General features: G+C 27.9%; 1 protein-coding gene across 1 annotated transcript in view; it reads right to left on the bottom strand.

Moving 5' to 3' along the window:
* Positions 1 to 60: 60 nt before the first annotated feature.
* LOC123275511 (DNA ligase 3) overlaps positions 61 to 20,712 on the bottom strand; it is a 34,445-nt gene continuing 13,793 nt past the window's right edge. Inside the window, exons 4-18 of the mRNA XM_044743673.1 lie at positions 13,399 to 13,637; positions 12,241 to 12,320; positions 12,078 to 12,155; positions 11,841 to 12,009; positions 9,731 to 9,886; positions 9,015 to 9,146; positions 8,865 to 8,944; positions 8,687 to 8,774; positions 7,409 to 7,486; positions 6,954 to 7,295; positions 4,918 to 5,400; positions 4,673 to 4,789; positions 4,446 to 4,537; positions 3,060 to 3,156; positions 61 to 752 (exon numbers count right to left, since the gene is read on the bottom strand). Of these exons, the coding sequence (XP_044599608.1) occupies positions 603 to 752; positions 3,060 to 3,156; positions 4,446 to 4,537; positions 4,673 to 4,789; positions 4,918 to 5,400; positions 6,954 to 7,295; positions 7,409 to 7,486; positions 8,687 to 8,774; positions 8,865 to 8,944; positions 9,015 to 9,146; positions 9,731 to 9,886; positions 11,841 to 12,009; positions 12,078 to 12,155; positions 12,241 to 12,320; positions 13,399 to 13,637 (2,381 nt within the window). The 3' untranslated portion in view covers positions 61 to 602. The remainder of the gene's footprint in view (positions 753 to 3,059; positions 3,157 to 4,445; positions 4,538 to 4,672; positions 4,790 to 4,917; positions 5,401 to 6,953; positions 7,296 to 7,408; positions 7,487 to 8,686; positions 8,775 to 8,864; positions 8,945 to 9,014; positions 9,147 to 9,730; positions 9,887 to 11,840; positions 12,010 to 12,077; positions 12,156 to 12,240; positions 12,321 to 13,398; positions 13,638 to 20,712) is intronic.

Below are 20,712 nucleotides of genomic sequence, written 5' to 3'. Positions count from 1 at the left end.
CTGGTAATTAGGATTAAGTAATACTAACTACTACCACTGATAATACCCGAGGGGGTAAAGTTATAAATTATTGTTTATATAATAGTTCACGTTTATAATTATCAGGAAAAAAAAAAATAAAAGTATAAATCGAGAAGTGTACAATTAATTATCTTTTGTATCGGAAAAAATGATTGAGTTATTTTAACTCTACGGGTACCGGCAGCTTTTTCCGCTGTCATACAAGAAAACATGGTACATCGACACGTATGTTTTTATTCGATTAAATTGTTATTTATTTTGTATAAATTCATTAGTCTATATAAAATTTAAGATTGATACATGATACACTTACTGAATTACCGTTCAAAACTCGAGAACATGATTTCGCAATACAATAATAAATAAATATTTAAAATTCGTACTTATTGCGCTCGAACAAAATCAATACAGATAAAACAAAGTTACAAAAGTCAGGCGCGTTGATAACGCTTAATAATTGACGCCTGTTATTTAATTGCCGTATAAAGTTACTTGGTAATTATTTTTAAAACATTACTTATTATTATTTATTATTTATTGCATAATAAATAATGTTATAGTTATAGTTACTGGCAATAAATTTAATCTTCTTTACGGTGCGGGCATTTACACTGACAATAACTTCCACGTAGATTAACAGCGTGCTTAATTTCTTCTTGCCTTACTGAGGTTGCCGCCGTTGATTCTACCCAGGACTCGGTAATATGTCGCGCAGATACTGTTTTGAATCTCTGTTGATGAGAAAAATTATTTTTAATGATCGATTTTTTATACTTGAAAATACTTTTTTTTTTTTGAAAAAAAATTAGCAGATATTAGATCATTTTTTTCAACAAACAAATTATTTTTTTCAATTTTCTGCAGAAAATTTAAAAACTAAATTCTTTTATTATTATTATTTATTTGTATAAAAAATTTCAAATATTGTAAACTTTATTTTTAAAGTAATTTTTATTGAATATTAACTGACGGCAATTCGATTGTTAGTAATTTTGCACGCCTCGAAAAAACTAGAATTTATTTTTACCAGAGAAGAAACTCCGGTACGCTTGTCATAAATGATTTATATTTTTATGTTATTATTGATTTATTAACACCTACGGTTGAAACAATCATTAAATTGCTCATTAATTGACCAATTCACTTACATAAAGTGTAATCAGATAATATTACAGCTTTCATTAATTATTATAATTAATTATCATAAAATGAATCATTATTATTGAATATAAACATTGAATTATTAGGATTTTTTCAATTTCATTAATTAGTAAGTAAAAATATGTAAAATTATAATTTATCAATTAGTAGTATAATAATTTGAATAAAAAAAATAATTGTGAATTTTTATGAGAATTTAAAAATTTTTAAAAGTTATTTTGAGTATAAAAATCGATCAAATAAATTATTTTTTCAACTTAAAATAATTTTCTTACTGAATTAAAATTAATATTATAATTTACAACGTATTAATAATATAAATATAATTTTAAAAGTAAATTATTTGATATATGATGTAAATGTTAAAATAGATATTTTTCAAAAAGGCGCGCAGTAGCCCTATCAGATCCGGCCCTTGCTTACCTAAGCATTGGACCGGGTTCGAGTCCGCCGTACACCAATGAATATTTTCAGTATTTAAGTGTATTATTTTGCTCAGCCCAAAAAATAAAACGAGTTCCAATCTCAAAAGTTTACCCCCTACCGTAGTCGCTCATGACCTTAGTAGTTTATTCGACTTTAAACAAATTAAAAAAAAAAAAAAAAAAATATTTTTCTTTAAAAAGTATAAAAATAAAAATAATAAATTTCATTAAAAATATATATATATATATATATATAACATTGACAAACTTTCAAATTATCTGATCACGCAATAAATACATAACAAAAGATAAAAATTACGAGGATTAAAATCGAACTAGACATCGCCGTCAGTTAAGAGTCAATAAAAAATAATTAAAAAAAAAAAGAAAAAGTAATAACAACATAGAGTTTATGAAAACACAATTAAAAGTTTAATCAAAATTGGATCTGAAGTTGTAGGAGTCAATTTGTTAACACTGATCAAATAAATTATTTTTAACTAATATCGATTAAATACCCCTAAAATTAAACTGTACTAAGGAGAGATGAATTTGCAGAGTAACGATCGTATGTAATAAGGATGAAATTTGATAGCGAACACATTTACGACAAATGCGATTAAACTTGCCCAAATGGATTAAATCCGATTATGAGGTCGATGCAGAGCTCTAGAGCCAACATTGCTTGCATATTATATACATACACGTGTCAAACACTCGGTGCTCGGACTCCTCTTTTTGCGATTACGTTATCGATCACCCACTTGCATCCGTCAATGTTCATAAAGATGTTATTCAATTATTGGTATCTCGATAAATTCCAATAAATTCCTCAATCACACAGTAATTTACATTGACGATTAAATATCTATCAATTACCGCTCAATAGAACCAATTTTGCGGTTATTTTAAAATAGTTTCAACGCGAGCTTTGTCATCGCATTAGTACAGTAATCGAGAAAAAATTTCTTTTGAGAAATATGGGCATTTTTATGATAAAAAATTAATTTGTTGGAAATTTTTTACAATTTTATTTCTTAGCCGGAAGAAATCAAAATTTTTCTCACAGTAACTTACTTGTTGAAAAAAAGTTTTCTAGATTTGGAAAAAAACAATTTTAGATAGACAACTTGAGAATTTTCATCCAAAATTGTTTTTTTTTGCCAAATCAAGAAAACTATGAGAAAAATTTTGATTTCTTTAGCTAAGAAATAAAATTGATGAAACTTTTCAATAAAACTTTTAATTTCTTGTCACAAAATGCCCAAATTTTTCAAAATTAATTTTTTCTCTCTGTGTAGTTATGGTCTCTTTGCATCAGTAATGCTTAGCTCTTCATGTCAATTGTTCCATCTGTATTTTTTTTTTTTTATTAAAAAGTTGATTATTTTTTATATGTTATATTATAATTTAAACTACAGTTGGGTAAATTTTAAATGAAAGATTACTTACCCGCAGTTCTTCTTCAGATATTTCGGTTTTTCTGTGAATAATGTGAGTTGCTTGTTTTGCGTCAAAACTACTTTCCTTGCGAACTGTTGCGCCCAAGCTGTTACAAAAGGTTAAGTCAAGAAAAATACTTGTTATCAAAGTGATAAAACGTTTGAAATGAAGAACTATAGTTGTGCTTTTTACAGAAATGATCATTAAGCTTCACTTGGCTTCTTAGGTAATCTCTAGAGAGTCATTTTTACGCGCAAATTACTTTGTTGCAAGCTATAACTAAAAAATTTGCCGATGAGAAGAATTTAACTTTACTAATAGCATTTGAAAAACTATAATATAAAGTAGTATAAATGATTTTTTTGTCATTTAGAAATTTAAATTAAACTTTTTTTTAGTTTCAAAAAGTACGTGAAAAAAAAGACAGCGGATAAATGGGCCAAAAATCAATAGTTATTATGAATCTAAAAAATTAATAGGTCATTGGAAGACACTTAGTAAAAATTTTTAAGCTTTAACAAGGAAACAATTGAAAGTTTACTTTAAAATTTCCTGACTTTAAATAAAATTCAAGGACCTACTGAAAAAATAAACATTAAATAGATACTAAATTTTTAAATTATCTCTCCAAATAAAACTTTCATAATAATTTTAAATTACTATGCAAAACCGCATGAACTTTTTGTGAAAATGATTTACTGAGTCAATCTTTTTACAGATTTTTGTTTAGTTAAAAAATTGGATGCAATCGAATAAAGTATCTTTAACTCTTTAAAGTACAAGAAAAAATATTAAAGCCAAGATTAACCTTGATTATTAATTATATCTATAGTAATTTTTAATTATCATAAATCACAAGTTTGAAAAAATGAAAATTAGAGAAGTTAAATAATATCAACTGTCATTACAGCATAGTTTACTAAAATAATAATACATAAAAAAAAGATTATTGATTTTAAGTAACTTTCATTTCTTCATAAGTTCAATTGCTTACGCATGTCTTTAAATATCTTCAGTATAGCTAGTTCAAATGATGCGAATAATTGAAAATTAATTTTATTTGTTTATTCAAAAATTATTTAAATTAATGAAAAATTGACTACAAAATTCCCTGAATAATAAAAAAAAAATTTTTTTTCGTCAACCTATCATCTCTTCGTTACTATTTGATAGTCAAAATACGTTCGATAAATGAAAAATAAAAAAACTAATTTCTAAATTAAAAATAAATTTTTAACCATTTTCAAATCCCTTAATTTTATATTATTCAAGACTTAATTGTTAGAAAAAAATTTGTTAATTTCTTCTTTAAAAAAGATATTAAAGCTAGCGATAGAGAATTTCAGTGTATTGTTTTTAAGTGACGAGAAAACATTTTTTACAAACAAAGGATACGTAATCAAGCTTCGTGACAAGACCTTTTGCCTATCATCACTGAGGTCATTGCTCAGGACAATATAAGTATCTTTTAAAATTCCGTTTGGTGTCTGAAAACAAACCATTAATCAAAATAAATATGGAATTTAAAATATGATCTAAAAAAATAAATAATAAATGAAATGTTCTATGTATCAAAAGCATAAGTAAGTAAAAAAGCATAAAAGTAAAAATTGAAAACTCACCGGTGAGTGACACTCCTCGGACAATCGTTCTTTGGCATCCTCAGGGTATTTTTTTTTAGATTTGGATTCCTTTATCCCGGCCTTTGAAGAGCTTCCAGTAGAGCTGCATCCACTCGTCTGTGAATAAAAATAAATTTTCATATAATTCGTATATAAAATTTATGATAAAATGTCATTGTATAATGACAATAAATAAAAATGAAAATAAAAATGAATAATAAAATTATTAAAATTGATGGTATTACATAATTATCAGACTCCTTATCACTATCTTGTCCCTCCTCAACATCAGCTGGGCGTTTTCTCTTATTAGTTTTATTATCTTGTTTTCGGTCTTGACCAGTAGCTTTCAATTTTATAGCGATGTTACTTTTTTCTTCATCATCATTATCATTATCGTTATCACCATCATCGCTATTTGTCGAGTCCTGTTCTTTTATTGTCACATTATCCTCATCAACTTTGTTATTATCGTCTACATCTTCGTTTCCTCCTTTGTCGCCAGTCCCTCGCCCACTGGTCGAAGGTTTACCCAACAACAAAGAGACATCGATCGAATCCGAGCTTTTTTCGAAAAGTTTCTTCAATTCCTTCAGAGAAGTCGCCGTTTTCCAGTCCTTGTCGTCACGTATTCGAGTTACTCGAGGAAATCTGATACTTATACCGTCAGCAGTATGGACACCTTGGTTTGTAAATTCCGCTCCTGTTATTTCCCAAACAGGTTGTTTCTAAAAATTTAATTTACTAATAAAATTATAGTTACAAAATAATTTTTCAAGAAATTCAACATCATCTTGGTGTCAGATTTTTTCAGTATAAAATTCTAAGAAAATTTTTTTAGAAATCTAAATATTTTATTTAGTTTTATAACGGAAGTCTCCGAAAATATTAGAAAGTTTTCGAGTAGATTCAGAAAATAACATTTTTTTTAATTTTCAAAAATCAAAAAGAAAATAGCAATTATAGAAGTTTTACGACCGAGCCGATCTTAAACATTATTAAGAAGATAGTAGCTTGTAAGAAAAAATTTTCAAAAAAATCAAAATACGCAATTAAATAAAAAAAAAATATTTCAAGCTTATAACTTAGAAATCGCATATGGAAACATATTGAATATTTTTTTTTTTCTTGATTTGTTTAAAGTCGAATAAACGACTAAGGTCATGAGCGACTACGGTAGGGAGTAAACTTTTTCAGGTTGGAACTTGTTTTATTTTTTTTTGGACTGAGCAGAATAATACACTTAAACATTGAAAATATTCATTGGTGTACGCCGGACTCAACCCCGGTCCAATATTTTGGTAAGCAAGGGCCGGATGCGATAGGCTACTGCGTGCCTATTTTTTCTTTTTAATATGCAAAAAAATAAAAGTTTCGAAAAAAAGTTAAATTTGGAACATTATTAAAGATTTAATGAGCAAGAAACCGAAAAAAGTGATTTTTTTTAAAACTCGAAATCTTTTGAACAGTTAATCAAAAAACAATCTCAAAATTTACGAGGAAGAATTTTTCGACGAGGACTAAAAAATGTCAAAAAGTTGAAAAAATCAAAATACCTCAAACCATCCGATTTTACGTGCAATTCTTTAGAAATCTTATTGAAACTTAGCATACTTTGTATATAGACCATATATCTTGAACTATAGTCTTCAACAAGTTCAAAGATGAACAAAACCGCAACAATCGCGATTTTTTTGTGACTTGATTGTTAAACAAATTTGACTGAAAAGAAATACCTTATTTCTAAAAATTTTTTTCTTACAGTAAATTATGATGATTTTATGGATTTTGATAGTCATATAACATACAATAAAACTCTATTTCGGTGGTTTTTTCATCGCATAACTTTTCAATATCAAAAGTTAACAAGCTTCTGTGTAACTGACAAAAATTTTGATAAAATAATTCCAGTTAGCACAAATTGACGATCAACTAGTAGTTGTTCAATCGTTTTTGTCGGGTTTACGTAAACTTCGTGTCAACATTAAAATTTGCAACAATATGACTTGAATTAACTCTGTAAGTTTGCATCAAGCTACTAAGTTGTCGTCAACTTGACGTCTTATTCCAGCCGGTACTTCATGTTATTTTTTTATATCTATGGCTAGCTTGGTAAGCTTAAAGTTACATTTTTTCCTTATTTTAAATTAATTTTTATACTTTTAATGACAGTTTGTAGCTGACTGTACCGATAATTTTAAAATGTAGCATTAAAAAATCTACTTTAGTTCCGGAAGCAAAATGATCTTTTTTCTTTCATGATGAAGAAAAAAGTTACTACCTTAGGATCCTTGGCAACAAAATCAGGAATCATGGGCTTGTTAGCTAGTAACCAACCGGGAACCAAATTAGGGTCTTTTCCAATCTTATCCATTTCCAACTGATCCTGCAGTTTGGCTAAAGTATCATCATCGTGTCCCGAATGGACTTTGGTTACTGTCAGCCACTTATCGCGGTCCTCATCATAGCAACCCATGAGAAAAATAGATTTCATTCCGCCCTTATTCCCTGTTCCGTACCAAGCACCAAGAACGACGAGATCTGCGCTATCGGCCATTGCTCCTCCCAGCAAATAGTCCTTTTTTATCTTCAGCCAATGTCGCTTCGCTGGTTCGTACAAACTCTAAACAAAATTTTATTTTATTATATTATTACAATCAATTTATTGAATATTGCTTCTTCTTCGTGAAAATCGTTAATCCTTATTAATTATTAATTATTGATCGTTATCATTACATTTATATCCTTGAGAACCAATCCTTCTAATCCCATTTTTAGGACCTTTGCAATCATTTCTGCCAAGTCTTTCGGATCCTGCAATAATTACCAATAAATAAATAAAATATATAATAGTTTTATATTTTTTATTATTGAATTATCTATAATTAAATTTTTATATATTCATTTTCATTAATTGCATTAAAAAAATTACAATTTGTAGAAAAAGCTAAGAGAAGAATATAATGTAAGTGAAATAGACAACAAAAGCCATATTTGCTGTAAAAAAATAAAATAAAATTTGCTATATATTGTTTACAATTGATCCTATTGCAAACAATTGTTAGTTTTTATAATGGAGTTTAAAAAAAAAATAAGTCATTAGAAATTTATTTTAATGGATAAATGTTTTTTACAAATCAACCAAAATTTCGTACCCTTCAAATTTTATTAATTGAAGTAATCATATTAAAAAAATTTTATTAATCATAGTAAAACAAATTTCTACCATGACAATTATTACTATTACTCTTCAAGGGTTATGAATTGTGTTTCGATTTTTTGACATTTGTTCTTAAGATTGTGCGCAGCTCTGGTGGCTAGTTCAGTAACAATTCAGAGACAGCTTCAGTTTATATTATAAACGCATTAAAATTCCATAAATAACTGAAATTATTGAATAAAAATAAAATACCTTTAAAGTTTTGCCAATTTACAGATTATAAATAAATTAATTACAGCTCAGATTGATTAGAAATAGAATTAAATTAGATTGAAAAAAACTTGAGATAAAGAGGATAATTCAAAATGGAAGACAAGTGGCTCAAACTTAACCTAACTTTTAAATCCTAATATAAAATTGAGATGAAATGTATGTGGCATCAAACTATTCGTAACGTGATTGGTCGAATATATCATAAGCATGAAAATATATGCAAATGCTATAGTCAGGCGCGCGCTTGCGCGCGCAAATTCAAATTCTAGTCCCATAATAAAATTGAGATGAAATGTATGTGAAACCAATCTATTCGTGGTGTGATTGGTTGAAAATATTTATTCTCATTCTGATTGGTTGAAAGTGAATATAATATACATAAACGACACATAAATATATCATGACAATAAATATGAGGCGCGCGCTTGCGCGCGCAAATTCAATTCTAGTAAATTCATAAAAATTCTATTGATCCCTTTGTTTTTCGATTTAATTATTCTAATACGGTTATAACATAACATTTCTGTATAGAAACAAAAAAATAGCATTTATAATAAATAAAAAAAAATATTTTACGTTACATGAACTTGTTGAACTTCTGAAAGCATAACTCGGTTCGGTATTGTTGTCATTCTCAGCGTCAAAATTTTCCGTCTCTCCTTCATTGTCCTTGCAGCATTAAAATATTCACAATTAATTAGCATCCATTAAATATTTGGCAGACGTTTACATAAAAATTTTATTTTATAATCCACTTACTTATTCATCAGCACTTCACCGTTGTAATAAATGCAATCGAAGATGAATATGCAAACATTTGCATCCTTAAACTCAGCTTTCTAAAAGTAATTATATGTTATATAATAATTAATTAAATTAATAATTAATAATTATTTAATCAATAGATACCTTGTGGACTCCCAACGTACCAAACGGTAATGGCTGCCCCGTTTTTGTGTCTATCATCAGTATTTCGCAGTCCAAAATTAAGTCATCGCCGTCCGGAAAGGCCTTGGGTATGTACTCTTTGAAGTGATTGACCTGAAAATGCGCATACTTATTATTAATGATGCATCGTAATGCACTAGATATAAGATACTAAAATTGTTATTGGTTTTATGAGTTCAAAGTCAAAACAATTGTCGGCTTAAAAGTTTTCCATATCACAATTAAACTCGCACTCGGCTGTCTGTTTATTATTATTTTTATTATTATTACGTTCATTAAACGCTGATCGAATAAAATTTTATCTTTTAAAATTATTTTCAATTTACTTGTGATTTTTTTTTTTTTTTATCTTTAAGTAAAAATAAAGAATTCAAGTTATTAATTCAAGAATTATCTCGTGTGTGATTATGTAAGTTGAATTTGCTCTAGTGGGCGTAAGGGGATCTTGCAATGCCCGGAGGTATTATATTAATCTTGATGAAGTTTCGTTTACATATGGGGTAAATAAAAAATTAATTAGTCACGCACGAGCAAAAAGAAACAAACTTTTCCCCATTTTCTCTTTGTCAATGAAACAAAGTCTAAGCATTAACTTTTTATTTTATTCTTGATAACTGGCTGGCTATTTGCAATTATTAATTGTTTTTATTATCAAACGGGTTTTATATGCATCTAACCTTGTGAGGTAAAACTGGTTTTAGTGATCTACTGAAATAACGGAATTCGGTTCCACGTTTGTGGACTTGAACTCTTTCTCCGTCGTACTTTATTTCAGACAGCATTCCGTTTGGACATTTTTTCATCGCCATTTCTACTGAGGTACAAGCTTCTGCCTGGAAAAAAAATTTAAATTATTAACTCTCACCAGTAAATTATCTCTTATATTTTTATAAATTCTGATAATTTTGTGACCTAAGAACAAAGTCATCTGTGATTTCATATAAATATTATTTAATCAAGAAAATAAAGTAAAACCCCGATTATTAAAATTCTTCATTTAGAAAGATCAAATTTATCTCGAAAATATAATTTTTTAAATAAAAATTATCATTTTAATCACTGTAATTGTCGGACATTTAGAACAGTCTTACCATTTGTTGGTAACTGAAAAAATTTGTAAAATTCTTTTAATAAATTTTATCGGACTTTCCTTTGAAATTTCACGGTAATTTTTATTGAAAATTTCTATTCATATACTTTTTAACTTTTTGTATTCAAAGAAAATTTTTTTCCGTGCGTAATAGAAAATATTTTTAACTTCCCGCTAAGAAAATTGAAAATTTTCAAAAATCGGGAAGTTATTGTTTTCACCCCGTTTTTCGAAAATCGAGTTTTCATCAGATCTCGACGTTTTGAGGTCCTAGGAAGCTTTCCTGACTATTTCCGCGGTGATGTCACCGTGTCTGTATGTATGTGTGTATGTGTGTGTGTGTGTATGTAAATCTCTCATAACTTTTGAACAGATCATCCGATTTGATCGAAATAAGCGGCGTTCTGAAGAGTTCTTTTGCCCCTAGAATTCTGATACTAATTTACAGAATTTGAGTCAATCAATTTTGAGAAATCTCAAAAATAAAATTTCCAAAAATTCGTTTTTTTGAAATATCTTTTAAACGGCTGAACCGATCAATTCCAAAAACTAATCAGCTCTTAACCTCAAAAAACCACGTCGATTTCTACCAGCCCGGTCAAAATCGGTTGATTTGTTCGTGAGATATCGTTGTCGAAAAAAATTAGAAAAAATGTTTTTTTCAGAATTTCTATGAAATTTTTAGTCTGACCAGTTTACGCTTGAAGCTTTTTCAAAGAACTCAAAAAACTGCGTTGAATGCCGTGAATCGCGAGAAAATCGGTTGATTCATTCAAAAGTTATTGTGGTTTGAAAATTCAAAAAATAGTGTTCTATAAAACCTCCATTAGCCTTTTGAGCTCAGAGAGCTCAAAATTACACAAAAATTATAGTTTTGAGCTCTAAGAGCTAAAAAAATAAGTGAATTGTTGAGCACTTAGGTATGGAGGTAGCGGGAAGTTGCAGGGATGGCCTTTAGTGTCAACCGTTTTCCTAATTTTTTTTTTCTTTTTCTTCACTGATTTATAATTTTCTTCTTATAAAAAAAATATATTCATGAACGAAGAAAAAAAATTATTACCATTTGATATCAAAATTTTTCAATTGAAGAAACCTACATCACTTTTCTAGCAATTTAAAAATACATTTTTTCTTAATTTAAAATTCTACTTTGCAACTTTATTAAGTAATCATATGATTCAAAATTAGAAAAATCTACTGTAAATAATAATTATCTTTTAATTTAAATTTAAAATTTTGGTATTTTAATTAGCTGATTTTTGCAAACGAAATTTCTATTTCTTCAATGAAGAAATAACTTTTTAAAATGTATCGATATATCTTTTCATGAGCGCAATTTTTTTAGTATCCTTGATTATTATTCTATTTGTAATTTTTCAAGAATTAAAAATATTTATTTCAACAACACCCTATAAATATCTGTAAAAGATTTTTAAATAAAAGTTATTCAACTCAAACAACTGGAATAATTTTTTTCGCCCCATTTCAAAATCATGATAAAAATTGATTTTAACAAAGAAGATATATTAATACCAATATTTATAAGAAAAAAAACATCAAATTCTTTATTTAAAGTACTGAAAATTGCACCGATATACAAAAAAAAATTTAGGTCTAAAAATGTTGCAATTACTGTATTTTGAAATAAAACAGCCGAAATTTTCTCTTCTGAATGTAAACATAATTTCATAACTCACCAACATCGGCAAAACAGGAGTCATCAAAGCTAACGAAACTTTACTCTTCACAGAACTGGACTCTGTTAAATTTTTGCTCCCTGTTTTGTCTACGAATCTCCTGACTACAGCTTCTAAATCATTAGAAACTTGATAAGCTTTATAGGCTTCCGAGCCGACCGCTTCCAAACTGAAAAAAAATAATAATCATAAATGATTAAGTAATCTGAATTTATCGTGTGCCAGCAGATAACTTACATATGTTTGGGTCCACAATTGATTCGCAAATCGCGCTTGATAAGCCTTATTATCATTTTCAAGTCATTAGGAGTGCATCTAAAAATATTACACAATTTAAATCAACTCTTCTTCTTTATATTCAAGATTGAGATAGCGAATGTCAAAAAAATAAAAATTTTACTTTGGCAAGATGGATTTAAAGTGTGATATTTGGTCATCTTCTTTTGTCAAATCAGAAAGGTGGCTTAGGAACTCCTCGACCTACGCAAACGATTTAATTACTAGGGGACACTAAATTAATTAATTAAATAATTTAATTACGAAAATGTCCACATGAATTTTAAAAAGATTTATTTTTCTGACCCCAGTTTTCTTAAAAAAAATTTGGGCGTTCAATATTTATCTTTGATTGTATGTATGGCTTATCAATATACATTATATATATATGGGCGTATAAATTACTACTAAAGAATTGATTGCACATGAGTCGGATTGATTGAACTAGAACGAAAAAGGTATCTGCAAACAGTTGGTGAGATTTTCTCATTCGCAAGTAAAACATTAGCATCGACCTTCATTCCTCGGATATCAAACACTGAAGATTTTTCCCGCCGCTTCGATAGCTTTCATTTTTTTCTCATAAGCTCTATTTACCTTCAATTTATGCAACCGGTTAATCAACAACTTTCAATTTAAATTTGACCTTTGGATAAGTAATTAAAAAGATGATTATTATCTGTACGTATTACACTGAGAGGAAAAATTGTTTAAATAAAAAAAAAAACTGCTTAAAATTTAAATTTATAGTTCTTAAAAATAGAAATAAAATTATTGTTAGTTAAAAAAATTTTTTTCTTAGTTAAAAAATTTGATCTTAACGATTGAAGGTAACTTTTGAATAGAGTGGCAAGAGTTATCGATAAGAGATACAAAAATTTTGATCCAAGAACATAAAAACCAAGAATAGAATGAATTCTGTGAAATGAATGAAACCCCTGTCATAAACAATACACCCATAGAAAAATAAAATTGATTAAAAATAAAAAATTCTTGAACCAAGATCATTTTTAAGAGTCTGATTGTCTTGAATCCCGTAAACAATTTTTTTAACTAAAAGATTGTTCATGGTTTGAATAAACTTTTCTAAAATCAAGAAAATTCTCCAAAATATTCTTGGTTCCAAATTTATTCTCTTGAATCAAGTTTATATTTTTAGCAGTGTAATTAACCAAAAATTTTTGAAAGTAAAAAAATTTCAGAAAAACGTCAATTGCTATATTGCTCAATTTTTATTCAGTAATAACAAAAGCCGGATGTAGGATGTATAATTTTTTTTTACCTCCTGTAAACTGAGAAGACTTTTAGCATTGGCTTTTACGACGTCATTTTTATCAAAGAATTTTTGGATAGTTTCCGCGACGTCACCCTGTTCCAAATCTTCCAACATATCTTGCTCATCTTCTTGTAAGATCCTGGCGAAGAGTTTTATCAGCGCTTTGCTCTGGAGGTTGTAGATTTTCTTGTTCGCCATAGGAAGGAGCATTTTGCACCATAGAACGACGTCACCTTTGAAGCCATCTTCAACAGTAATTTTGATAGTGCAATAATAATAATAATAATAATAATAATAATAATAATAATAATAATAATAATAATAATAATAATAATAATAATTGTTGGCGACTAAAGAAATCACAGATGGAAAGTATTATTGTGGAACCAAAGGCGAAGCAGGACACAACAGTTACTGTACAGAAACTTAAGAAGAGTGTAGATGTTGGCAAACTTGGGCTGGGTGTATACAAAATAAATGAAACAAAAAGTGGGAAGGTTATAATTGGATGTAAACAAAAACAAGACTCACATGTATTAGTAGAAGAAAAATATTGGGAATGAGTACAATATTAAATTGAATGATAAGAAGCTTCCAAAGTTAAAGATAATTGATATAGAAGAGGATATAATTTCAGAGAAAAGTGAAGAGGAAATTATAAAAATGGTACAAAAACAAAATGATTTGACATTGGATCAAAAAAGCGAAATAGAAATTAAAAAGAAGGCAGTTGAAAAGAAAAAAGATGGATTTATTATTCTAGAAGTTGACCCGAAAATTCATAAAAAATTGTTGGATTTAAATCGGATAAAACTTGGATGGAACAAATGTCGTGTCTCAGACTGTGTCAGTGTATTAAGATGTTACAAGTGCTGGGGTTATTATCATTTTGCGAAAGATTGTAAAACAGGAACTAAATGTAGAAAGTGTGCTGGTGATCATAAGGAAGAGGATTGTAGCAGTACGGATAAGAAGTGTGTCAATTGTATAAAAATGAAAGAAGTATTTAAAGTAGATGATATTGAGGTTAATCATTGTGCTAATGACACTAATTGTGAGTATTATAAAAGAATGAGAAACAGAGCGCAGAAAAGTATTAAATACTGTACTGAATAGCAAAGAATAACAAGTAGAAAGCATTCACTAGGAGGTCAGATGTTGGTTATAAATATTCAGGGTTTACTATGGCACCTGGATGAGCTGAAAAGTTTGTTAGTAAACAAAAGGCCTGATATAGTATGTGCAACTGAAACACATTTGACAGCTGATGTGAGTGAATATGAGTATGAAATGAGTAATTACAATAATATTAAAATGTTATCGTGTAATAAAAGAACAGGAGGAGTTATTTTATATATTAGAAAAGACGTTAAATATGAAATAATACATAATATGGTTGATAATGTGGATGGTGAACTAAATATGTGGATGTGTAGTGTCAAGCTCAAAGGTATATTTGAAAATATTATAATCAGCAATGTATATCATTCTCCTAACCAGAGTAATGGTATATTTATCGAAAGATTAATGCAGGAGTATGAAAATTTAAGTGAAAAAGGACAAGTAATATTGGTGGGTGATTTTAATATTGATGTAAGCAAAGAATCACAATACTCAAGAAAATTAATAAAAGAAATGAAAAGTGTGGGTATGAATCAATGGGTTCAAGAATATACTCGAGTGACATCAAATTCTAAAACTATAATTGATCTAGTGTTTGCGAATAAAATTATACACACTAAGGTTTTAGAGGTACCAAGGATTACAGATCATTTTATTGTACAAGTCTCTTTACCAGTAGTTAAAAATAAAAGTAAGAGCAATATTAATGATATATGTATAAAGTACAAAAGAGATTATAGTAATTTTAATTATGCTAGTTTACAAGAAAATATCTGTAATTACTTCAAAAATATATGGACTGATAGTATAGAATATAAGAGTGGAACTGTAGATGAAAAAATACGTCTTTTGACAGATGTTATTGTAAATAGTATTGATGCCGTAGCACCAATTAAAAAATTTACGTATAAAAATAAATGGGAACAAAGTAAATGGTTTAATAGTCAAATAAATGAACTGATAGGTCATAGGGATAAAGCATATCAGGAATTTAAGAATAATAATTGTAAATTTTTATGGGGAAAGTATAAAAGATTGAGAAATGTAGTAGTATCTGAAATAAGAAAAGCAAAAAAGGAGTTTTATGAAAAATTGGTTGACTCTCAAAGAGGAAACTCAAAAATGCTATGGAAAAATATGAAATCTATATTAGGCAATAAAAATCAAAACGAAATAAAATTAGAAATTAGTTTTAATAATGAATTAGTCAGAGATAATGCGTGTACTGCTAATAAATTTAATAATTACTTTGTAGAGAGTGTTGAAGATATTGTCAAGGACATTGATAAAAATGATTGTCTCGAGAATGACTTTGGGTATGATGAATCAATAACGAGTTTTGATAAATTAATAGAAGTAGATGAAGCAGAACTAGATAAAATAATTAAAAAGATAGATAAGAACAAGGGTAAAGGAAATAGAATATCTTATGATATGATCAGTAAAATATGGAATGTCGATAAAGTAGTAGTTAGACAGTTAATTAATTGTAGTTTAGAGTCATCAAAAATTCCGAATGAATGGAAAAACTCGTTGATTCATCCTATACCTAAAGTTAAAGGTACTAATAAGGCGGAGGAGTACAGACCGATTAACACCTTACCTGAATTAGAAAAAATTTTGGAAGAAATTGTTAAAATTAGATTAACAGAACACCTTGATAGGAATAATATATTAAAGGAAGAACAGTCGGGCTTTAGAGTACATCATTCGTGTGAGACAGCATTACAAAATACAATGTGTGAATGGAGAAATGAAATAGATCAAGGTAATATGATAGGAGTAGTTTTTATAGATTTTAAAAGAGCATTTGAGACGATTGACAGAAATAGACTAATAAGAAAGTTAAAAATGTATGGTGTGAGTGGTAGTGCATTGGAGTGGTTCCAATGTTACTTAAATAATAGAACTCAACAAGTGAAATTTGGTGAGGCTATCTCAGATAGGATTTCTGTCAATCACGGTGTGCCGCAAGGATCTATTTTGGGGCCCTTGCTCTTCATTTTATATATAAATGATGTTGTAGATATTGCAAAAAAATATGGCTGTCAATGTAAATTATTTGCCGATGATAAGATGTTATATTACAGTGCTAAGGATGAAAAAGAAATAAAAAATGTTTTAAATAAGACACTGGATGATCTAGGAGTGTGGCTTAATGTTATTTCACTTAAACCAAATGTTAAGAAGACTGTCTTTATGCTAGTTAGAGATAGAAGAAAAAGGAATGTTAAAAGTGTAGAGTTGTTATTAGCAGGGGAAAAGATTATGCAATGTAGTGAAACCAAATATTTAGGCGTAATGTTAGATGAATTCCTATGTTTTGATAGGCATACTTACTATGTTATTAAAAAAGTCAACACTAGAATTAATTTAATGTACAGACTGAGTAGTTATGTAAGTGATTACACGAAAGTATTGATTTATAAGTCGATGATTGCTCCGTATTTTGACTATTGTTCAACTCTTTTGATAAATATTAATGAGGAATGTGTGAATAAATTACAAAAATGTCAGAATAAAGCGATGAGAATAATACTCAGAGTAAATAGATATACACCAATTAGATGTATGCTAGATGCACTATGTTTTCTGTCTGTTGAAGAAAGGATTAAATTTAATGTGTGTGTGTTTGTATATAAGATGAAAAATAATTTGTTACCAGACTATTTAAATAGAATTGTTGTAGATAATGAACATAATTATAATACAAGATACAAAAATAGACTAGTGGTACAAAGAACAAGAACTGTGAGTGCTCAAAAAACAATAAACATGTATGGTTTTTCATTATTTAATATGTTAAAAATAGAGACAAAAAATGCAAGTAATTTAGTATTATTTAAAAAATTACTGAGAGAAGAAATAAGAGCAAGAAAAATTTAAAATTATAGACAGAAATCAAGTGCTGATCTGTAATAAAAGATCTAAGATCTTTTAAAAATTTTTTTTTTGTATGCTGTAGCTTAAAAGCTAAATAAAGAAATTATTATTATTATTATTATTATTATTATTATTATTATTATTGTTGTTGTTGTTGTTGTTGTTGTTGTTATTATTGTTATTATTATTATTATATTAAATGGCACTGATTGAGAACGGAAAATACTTGAACTTATTTCTCGGTATTATTGACGTTGTTTATACTTAAACTATTTAATTTAATTGTGTTTGTAGTAGATATAGGAAATGTTGTCACCGATTTATCGCGTTTTTATAGAAGTCAAGTTAGTAGAGTGCATTGGAATAATATTTGTGCGACACAGTAATCGATCCCCTACCCGCGAGTTATTCGCGCGAATGAAAAGTGAAGCATACATGCATATAAGTAGTACTATATGTAATATCCTGGCACGCGTTTTCTTGGATTATCCGAGTCGCTAACGACTGAGTGAGATGATATGTTGCGCCAAAGTACATGTACACTCGTGGTGTGAAAGGTCGCGGGTAATATCACTCATCACACATCGCTCGGAAAATTACCGGATGATAAGCGGGACAATAAACATTTACATTGCTAAAAATTTTCTTTTTTATTTTATTCAAATAGCTTTCAAGGAATTAAATAGATATTACAAAAACAATCATTGAGCGAGTGTTAATTGGCCATGAATTTTTAAAACGGCTTCAACACATACAGTAGATTTATTTTCGTAATAACTACTTTTATTTTTTTTTTTTAATTACTGAAAGTAGCAGATGGCCAACAGTTCTTGAAAAAATCTTTTTAAGTTAACAATTTCTTTTGTTTTGAAACATAAAATTTTTTTATTTACAGGCGACAATAATTTAAAATTTTTTTCAAGAGAAAAAATGAAGAAATATGGTAGATAAAAATTTTTCACTTTTTTCTGATTTGGAAAATCTCAAAGTTTATTAATTCTTTCAACTAAATAAAGAAAAGGTTCGTTTTTATTGTCAAATGTATTGTGAAAAGAGATAAATAAACTGAAAAAAAAAGTATAAGTCCTATCGCAATACGTTTAAGCGTATATCTTATACCCATGTTAAATACGCCATCTAGTATAAGTGTAGGACTTATACTTTTTTTTCAATGTGGGAAAAAATTTTTATTTTATTTCTGTATTTTTGAACAATTTAAATTTTACAATATTTTAGACTTCAAAAGTAAAAATTTTTACAATCGACACTGGAAAAAAAAACTATTAAGAAAATTTTTTTTGTGTTGGTCAAATTAATTAATTTTTTATTAATCATTAATTGATTAATATGTTTTTATTAGTAATTACAAAAAAATTTTCTGCTTTTTCCAAGACGTAAAAATTTTTTTAAATAATTTTCTTCGCTCAAAATTATTTCTCTTAAATCATATTAATTTTTTAATTAGTGTGCAATAAAAATGACAACTTATCCTTGCATTCTTTAACTAACGAAATTTTAATTTCTCACGTCTTTTTTCCTTATCAAATATGTAAACAATCTATCGATGCACGCTATTATAAAAATAAATAATTCAAAGTTGCCTCGAATTTATAATTGAAATGAAAATTCTAGTAGCGTCCGGATGTTTTACACACGATTGTATCATCGCTTTAAATACCATCCTCGTAATAAATAAACACTAATCAATTATCGTTTGATAGCGATTAAATGTCAACATCAAGCATTGCCATCGATATAATTTTTTCTCAGAAACATAAATATCAATATCAATATAATTATTACAAATAATTGCGAAGAGATAGCTCCTTCTCTAAAAATTAAAAATCTTGAAGATTATTTTTCGGATAAATGACCCGACTAAGCGCCATAATGCTCGAATGACATTGCCGAGAAGCGGATGTACCAACCGCAGTGCCGGGTATCTTTCTTCAATATCATAATGTGATTAGAGGGGTCGAAGTTTTTCGGATTATCTTAATTCTCGCTTCAAGTTTTTAATTGATTGCCGTGATTAACCTTTTTTTTTTCTTTCTTTCTTCTTATTTTATTCATTTATTTATTTATTTTTTTTTTTTTTCTAAAAGCGACGCATTTTAGATGATGTCCCAAATGTTATTTTTAAAAAATGAGTAACGATAATAAGCAATAAATCTGAGCGAGTGATAATACAAATAAGTTTTTTTATTGGGCATTTCCGAAAGTTTACAATTATAATTATACGATTGAGTTTTGCACACCAGCGAACCGTTAATTCGCATTTGAATCGTAAATAACGAGACAATAAAACTGCGCATTTAATAAATTGGTTAAATTAGTGTAAGAAATAAAAAATTGCGTAGATTGAGAAAAGTCGAATAAAGTCAAAAACAAAACACTTTATTGGATACGTATTTAAGAGAATTGGAGCGTGTCACTAATTCATCGAATGTCTTTTAAGATCATCACGCATGCGTGAATCACTAAAAAATAATGAATAAATATTGTTGTGAAAAGTTGTTGAATAACAAAAACATTAACGAGTAGCCTTATTACTGTTTTTTTTTGCTTCCATTCGTTCTTCGTTTAAATTTCTTCTTACAATTTATTACTCAAAGTAAATCAGACGACACTCCGTCCGCCCAAAAATTGATAATTGGGATTTAATAATTGGCTGATTAAATGACGCTTTTTGTAAAATAAACTCCAAGGAAAAACCGATTATAATAAAAATATTCAATTTGATTAATTTTTATTATACTGTATAGTAAGACCTACTTTGAAGTGAATAAATTAAATTATAAATTTGAAATTTTTTTATTATATAAAATACACCCTTAATTTTTAGAGGGTATTTTTTTTCATTAAAAAAAAATTTTTTTTTGCGAAATAAAAAAAGTTTTTGAACTAAGAATTTTTCTTCGTTGAAGTTCAACTTTTTTCGCATAAATCAAAGCAATCAAATTATTAAAAATACTTTAAAGCTTAAATTCTCTCTTGAGTCAAATACATTTTTCGCTTAGTGATATCAGAGATGTGTCCATTTTCTTCAATTTTTTTATAAATAAATAATAAATAATTTCTATCAATATCATTTTATTTTTAAGAACGTTTTACTTTTCTTGTGTTTAAAAAATAAGAAAAAATAGGACTGTCGATGTTGTCACGTGAGCGATTTTTTCTGATGCAATCTATTTAGTAATTTTAAAGGAATAAATTAAGAAGATTGCGCAATAGTTTTGACTGCTCATTATAATCACTAACCATCAATCATTAGTCATGCTGTCAAAGTTATATATATATATATATATATATATA

Source organism: Cotesia glomerata, linkage group LG1 (genome assembly GCF_020080835.1).
Source record: "Cotesia glomerata isolate CgM1 linkage group LG1, MPM_Cglom_v2.3, whole genome shotgun sequence".
NCBI classification, from domain to species: Eukaryota; Metazoa; Arthropoda; class Insecta; order Hymenoptera; family Braconidae; genus Cotesia; species Cotesia glomerata.
The sequence above is the reverse complement of the archived record's forward strand: the minus strand, read 5'-3'. Positions and strand labels throughout refer to the sequence as shown.